General features: G+C 40.8%; 1 protein-coding gene across 2 annotated transcripts in view; it reads left to right on the top strand.

The window, feature by feature from the left end:
* The first annotated feature begins 1,387 nt into the window (after positions 1-1,387).
* LOC141130118 (cell surface glycoprotein CD200 receptor 1-A-like) overlaps positions 1,388-6,945 on the top strand; it is a 69,048-nt gene continuing 63,490 nt past the window's right edge. Inside the window, exon 1 of one of the 2 annotated variants that reach the window (XM_073618072.1) lies at positions 1,388-1,759. In XM_073618072.1, coding sequence (XP_073474173.1) covers positions 1,708-1,759 — 52 coding nt within the window. In that variant the 5' untranslated portion in view covers positions 1,388-1,707. The remainder of the gene's footprint in view (positions 1,760-6,945) is intronic. The other variant, XM_073618071.1, reaches the window with a different exon arrangement.

Below are 6,945 nucleotides of genomic sequence, written 5' to 3'. Positions count from 1 at the left end.
AGAAAGCTCTATTTGTATTAAAAAGGGACAAAAAAATGCATATGGGTACAGTGTTGCATGACTGAGTAATTGTCATTCAAAGTGTGAGAGCGCTGAAAGCTGAAAATTTATCTGGGCTGGAGGGGGGTTTAAGTGCCCAGTAGGCAAGTGGTTAAATCCCCTTTCTTCCGCATTCTGATACTTGGTTTGAACTTCAGCAAGTCATCTTCACCACATCTAGGTTCCTAAATGCATTCAGTTGCTGCCATGTGATTGGCTGATTAGCAATCAATTTGTGTTACCAAGTAATTGAACAGGTGTACCTAATAAAGGGGTCGGTGAGTGTATATTATATATATTCAGATGCTTCATCTCCAGTAATCCTATAAATAATAATAATCCTATGAAATGCAAGTCACAGAAGAGCCATCAAAATTACATCTTTACTAAATGTATTATTAGAGATTTTTTTTTATACACGACAAGTCAGTGCAATTTTTTTCTTTTCTTTTGTTATCTGCTGATCTTTTAACCCCTTCCCGACCGGCGCACGCCGATGAACGTCGGCAGAATGGCATGGCTGGGCAAATGGGCGTAGAGGTACGTCCATTTGAATTTCCCGTCGTGCTATTGCGTGCGCCTGCTGGCCAGGAGCTCCGCGACTCGGGTTGCGGGCCCCGCGGACTCGATCGCCGCAGGGATACCTGCGATCGCCTCACAGAGGAGGACGAACGGGGAGATGCTGATGTAAACAAGCATCTCCCTATTCTGCCTAGTGACAGTGTCACTGATCTCTGCTCCCTGTCATCGGGAGCAGAGATCAGTGACGTGTCACAGCTAGCCCATCCCCCCTACAGTTAGTAATCACTCCCCAGTACTGACTTAACCCCTCCCCGCCCCCTAGTGGTTAACCCCTTCACTGTCAGTGTCATTTACACAGGAATCAGTGCATTTTTATAGCACTGATTGCTGTATAAATGACAATGTTCCCAAAAATGTGTCAAAAATGTCCGACATAATGTCGCAGTCACAATTAAAAAATAAAAAAAATCGCTGATCACCGCCATTACTAGTAAAAAAAAAAATTATTAATAAAAATGCCATAAAACTATCCCCTATTTTGTAAACGCTATAACTTTTGCGCAAACCAATCAATAAACGCTTATTGCGATTTATTTTTTTAACAAAATATGTAGAAGAATACGGATCGGCCTAAACTGAGGAAAAAAAATTGTTTTTTTTATATATTTTTGGGGGATATTTATTATAGCAAAATGTAAAAAATAATGCGTTTCTTTCAAAATTGTCGCTCTTATTTTGTTTATAGTGCAAAAAATAAAAATCACAGAGGTGATCAAATACCACCAAAAGAAAGCTCTATTTGTAGGGAAAAAAGGACGTCAATTTTGTTTGAGAGCCACGTCGCATGACCGCGTAATTGTCAGTTAAAGCGACGCAGTGCCCAATTGCAAAAAGTGCTCTGGTCAGGAAGGGGGTAAAATCTTCCGGGGCTGAAGCGGTTAATAGCCTTTTCTGCTTTAAAATGTCAATAGGTAAATAACAGGAAGTGTCAGTGAACAGTGTTAAAGGAACTTCTACAGCCGAGAAAGTGTAAAGTTAAGCAGTTGTACACTCGGACGCTGAGTTGGTTTAATCATGGAAAACAAAGAACGATATTTTTTTTTTAATCCTCAACATTAAGCCGGAAATACATTATCTACAAGCAACATGATTGTTCCTCTCCTGATATTGTGTATCTGTGGAATTACAGCCTCAGCAGGTAAGCTTACTTAGTCTTTATATCATGTGAGAAATCCCCACACCAAGTGGTGTAGGAGTGTGAAGAGAGGCTTGAAGGGTTGTTCCATTTACAGTGCCTTGCATAAGTATTCACCCCTCTTGGCATTTTTCGTGTTTTGTTGCCTCATAACCTGGAATTAACATGGATTGTTTGAGAAATTGGCATCATTTAATTTACAGAACATGCCCACAACTTTGAAGATGTTTTTTTTTTATTTATTGTGAAGCAAACAACAAATAGGACAAAATAACAGAAAAAATCAATGTGCATAACTATTCACCCCCCTAAAGTCAATACTTTGTAGAGCCACCTTTTGCGGCTATCACAGCTCCAAGTCGCTTTGGATAAGTCTCTATGAGCTTGCCACATCTTACCACTGGGATTTTTGCCCATTCCTCCTTGCAAAACTGCTCCAGCTCCTTCAAGTTGGATGGTTTGCGCTTGTGAACAGCAAACTTTAAGTCTGACCACAGATTTTCTATTGGATTGAGGTCTGGGCTTTGACTAGGCCATTCCAACACATTTACATGTTTCCCCTTAAACCACTCAAGTGTTGCTTTAGCAGTGTGTCTGGGGTCATTGTCCTGCTGTAAGGTGAACCTCCGTCCTAGCCTCAAATCACACACAGAGTAGTACAGGTTTTGCTCAAAAATATCCCTGTATTTAGCACCATCCATCCTTCCCTCAACAGTTTCCCAGTCCCGACTGCTGAAAAACATCTCCATCCATCCTCATCAGACCAGAGCACCTTCCTCCATACATTTTGGGAGTCTCCCACATGCCTTTTCGCAAACTCAAAACATGCCATTTTGTTTTTGCTAAAAGTAATGGTTTTCTTCTGGCCACTCTGCCATAAAGCTCAACTCTATGGAGTGTACGGGTTATTGTCGTCCTATGTACAGATACTCCAGTCTCTGCTGTGGAACTCTGCAGCTCCTCCAGGGTTACCTTAGGTCTCTGTGCTGCCTCTCTGATTTATGCCCTCTTTGCCCGGTCCGTGAGTTTTGGTGTGCGGCCGTCTCTTGGCAGGTTTGCTGTTGTGCAATGTTCTTTCCATTTGGTTATGATAGATCTGATGGTGCTCCTAGGGATCATCAAAGATTTGGATATTTTTTAAAAAAAACCTAACCCTGACTTGTACTTCTCAACAACATTGTCCCTTACTTGAATAAGTACATAACTCCCGCCCTGTCAAAATCAAAACTAAGGGTACACTGCGGCAAACACCTGGTAAGCTGATCCTTAACAGAGGGGTAAATGGATAAATGATAGTGTTGCGCTCTGTGAAATAACTAAATTAATAAAGTGCTAGTGCAATAAAATATATATAGTAAAAAACTAACTAGGTATTCATAGTGTCAAGTGGGAAGTAACACAAATATAATTACTATAAATAACGAACATCCATATTCATTGGTGAAAACTTGATCATAAAAATCAATAAGACCAATAAAGTATATAAACAAGTCAATCAAAATCAAGAAATAGATATCAAAAGTCCCATGTGCACTACTGAATGAATATCTTCAATTATATATATATATATATATATATATATATATATATATATATATATATATACACATACACACATACACACATATACATATATATATACATATATACATACATACATATATATATATATATATATATATATATATATATATATATATATGCGCAATCCAAACAAGGCTGTGACAGTCTAACGGTTTCAAAATGAATAGTAGATCCCTCCACCGTGAATAAATAACAAAAGCCGGTGCCTGGCCAATCCTCTGTGATAGCATCTGTGTGTGTGTACAAGCCCCTCACCTTACTAAGGTTACAGCATGTATGGATCACAAGCAGTGGTCTTCAGGGAGTCCCTCGTTGATGTTAGTAAAGCTTCATTCTTTATTCATTTTGAAACCGTTTTCTTCTCATCTTTTCATCAATTTTGGAGGGACGTCCAGTTCTTGGTAATATCACTGTTGTGCCATATTTTCTCCACTTGATGATGACTGTCTTCACTGTGTTCCATGGTATATCTAATGCCTTGGAAATTCTTTTGTACCCTTCTCCTGACTGATACTTTTTAACAATGAGATCCCTCTGATGCTTTGGATGCTCTCTGCATACCATGACTTTTGCTGTAGGATGTGACTAAGAAAATGTCAGGAAAGATATACTAGAACAGCTGAACTTTATTTTGGGTTAATCAGAGGCACTTTAAATGATGGCAGGTGTGTACTGACTCCTATTTAACACGAGTTTAAGGCTGGGTTCACACTGCTGCGAATTCTATTGCGAATTTGAGCCGTTGCGATCGCTCAAATTCGCAAGTCATTTAAATTACATAGATTAACATTAGTGCCGTTCACATCGACGCGTTGCGAATATAACCTGCGTGAAAAAAAGGTCCTGTGCGAGTTTACTGCGTTGCGTTGCGAATTTAGTCTCCATAGACATCAATGTAAATCGTTCTTGAATCGCATTGATTGGTTCACATATGTGCGAATTCCACCACACTACTCTCCACAAAAACCAGGAAGTACACAGGAAGTTAAGACCCTTTTTTTTTTTACATTATGATTCCATTGGCTAGACTATCAATCGCAGCTATATCCAACTCCTGAAATTCGCCGGTAAAATCGCGGTAAATTCGCGGTAAATTCGCGGTAAAATCGCGGTAAATTCGCACTGCAGCAGTGTGAACCCAGCCTAAATGTGATTGCACACTTATGCAACCACATTATTTTCGTTTTTTATTTTTACTTCCCCTCCCTAAAAGATTTTAGCTTTTTTTTCAATTATTATTTATTTATTTATTTCAGGTACTTATATATCGCCAACAATTTACACAGCGCTTTACATATACATTGTACATTCACATCAGTCCCTGCCCTCAAGGAGCTTACAATCTAAGGTCAATTGAGTTGTACAGTTTATAAGTCACATTAAGGCTAGGTTCACACTGCTGCAGTGCGAATTTAACGCGATTTTACCGCGAATTTACCGCGATTTTACCGCGAATTTACCGCGATTTTACCGCGAATTTCAGGAGTTGGATATAGCTGCGATTGATAGTCTAGCCAATGGAATCATAATGTAAAAAAAAAAAGGGTCTTAACTTCCTGTGTACTTCCTGGTTTTTGTGGAGAGTAGTGTGGTGGAATTCGCACATATGTGAACCATCAATGCGATTCAAGAACGATTTACATTGATGTCTATGGAGACTAAATTCGCAACGCAACGCAGTAAACTCGCACAGGACCTTTTTTTCACGCAGGTTATATTCGCAACGCGTCGATGTGAACGGCACTAATGTTAATCTATGTAATTTAAATGACTTGCGAATTTGAGCGATCGCAACGGCTCAAATTCGCAATAGAATTCGCAGCAGTGTGAACCTAGCCTGAGGCTGGGTTCACACTGCTGCGAATTCTATTGCGAATTTGAGCCGCTGCGATCGCTCAAATTCGCAAGTCATTTTAATAACATTGTTTTCCATGAGTGCCGTTCCCATCAATGCGTTGCGAATCTAACCTGCGTGAAAAAAAGGTCATGTGCGAGTTTGATCCGTGTGCGATGCGAATTCAGCTCCATAGACTTCAATTGTATTCGCAATGAAAACGCAATCGGACGTTCACATCACTGCTCTATTTTTTTTTTTTGGCTTCCCCCTCCAACTCCTCCCATCCTTTTCCCCTCACAGCCACACCCTTCCCCCTCACTAACTCCCTTCCTGTTTTCTCCATGTGCTGTGCTGTTCACAGTCACATACCACAATGGCAAACAGGCGCACAAAGACTGGCATAGAGAATGAAGATCTGATAAGGCTGGTCCAACAAAGGCAATACCTCTGGGACTGCAGGGACCCACGTCACAAAGATACTGGGAAGAAGAACCAAGGATGGCAGGAGATAGTCAAGATCCTGTTTCCAGAGTGGGACAGCCTGACACCTAATGTCCAGAAAGACCTGCGTAAGTACAATTGCTACCTGCACTCTGTGCTTAGCTTGTTTACAGTTAGGGTTAGTGTGGAGCTTAGGGTTGAGCTTAGTGTTGAGATTAGGGTTGAGCTTAGTGTTGAGATTAGGGTTGAGCTTAGTGTTGAGATTAGGGTTGAGATTAGGGTTGAGATTAGGGTTGAGATTAGGGTTGAGATTAGTGTTAGGGTTAGTGTTGAGATTAGTGTTATGCCGCGTACACACGGTCGGACTTTTCGTCTACAAAAGTCCAACGGACGCTGACGGACTAAAGCTGGCTGGTAATCCGATCGTGTGTGGGCTTCTCCGGACTTTCAACGGACTTTTTTAGCCTCAAATCCGACGGACTTTAGATTTGAAACATGCTTCAAATCTTTACGTCGTAAGTACGACGGACCCCGAAATCCGCTCGTCTGTGTGCTAGTCCGACGGACAAAAACCCATGCTAGGGCAGCTATTGGCTACTGGCTATGAACTTCCTTATTTTAGTCCGGTGTACGTCATCACGTACGAATCCGTCGGACTTTTGTGTGGTCGTGTGTAGGCAAGTCCGTTCGTAAGAAAGTCTGCCGCAAGTCCGCCGAAGGTACGTCGGAAGTCTGTCGGACAGGCTGTCGGACTTTTGTAGACGAAAAGTCCGACCGTGTGTACGCGGCATTAGGGTTAGTTTTGAGATTAGTGTTAGGGTTAGTGTTGAGATTAGTGCTAGGGTTAGTTTTGAGATTAGTGTTAGGGTTAGTTTTGAGATTAGTGCTAGGGTTAGTTTTGAGATTAGTGTTAGGGTTAGTTTTGAGATTCGGGTTAGGGTTAGGCTGGTTCTTGTTATGGTTAGATGTATTAATGATATGTTATTTTCAGATCTATATGTACACAAATACAAACACACACACACACCCTGTAAAATAATGTCAAGACACACATGTGAACTGTAGCTAATGTAACATTTTATTTCACACAAATATAATTTACAACATGTAGTATGTTCATCAGAGTACAGTGTTTTAATTTTTTAGGCATTAATTGCATCTAGCTGCCATGATAGCTGCCCACTTTCGGACATAAAGTACTCTGTGAAGTCGTGGCGAACATTTTCCCCACTGTAGTTGCCACGGGTTCCGATCCACGTTGGCACTTCAAGGTCATGCATCAAACTGTCCTCAAATATGTATCCATCCCGAGCACGAACAAAATTGT

The sequence above is a fragment of the Aquarana catesbeiana genome, linkage group LG02, assembly GCF_042186555.1.
Source record: "Aquarana catesbeiana isolate 2022-GZ linkage group LG02, ASM4218655v1, whole genome shotgun sequence".
In the NCBI taxonomy this organism is placed as follows: domain Eukaryota; kingdom Metazoa; phylum Chordata; class Amphibia; order Anura; family Ranidae; genus Aquarana; species Aquarana catesbeiana.
Note: the sequence above shows the minus strand (reverse complement) of the source record. Positions and strands in the feature narration are given on the sequence as shown.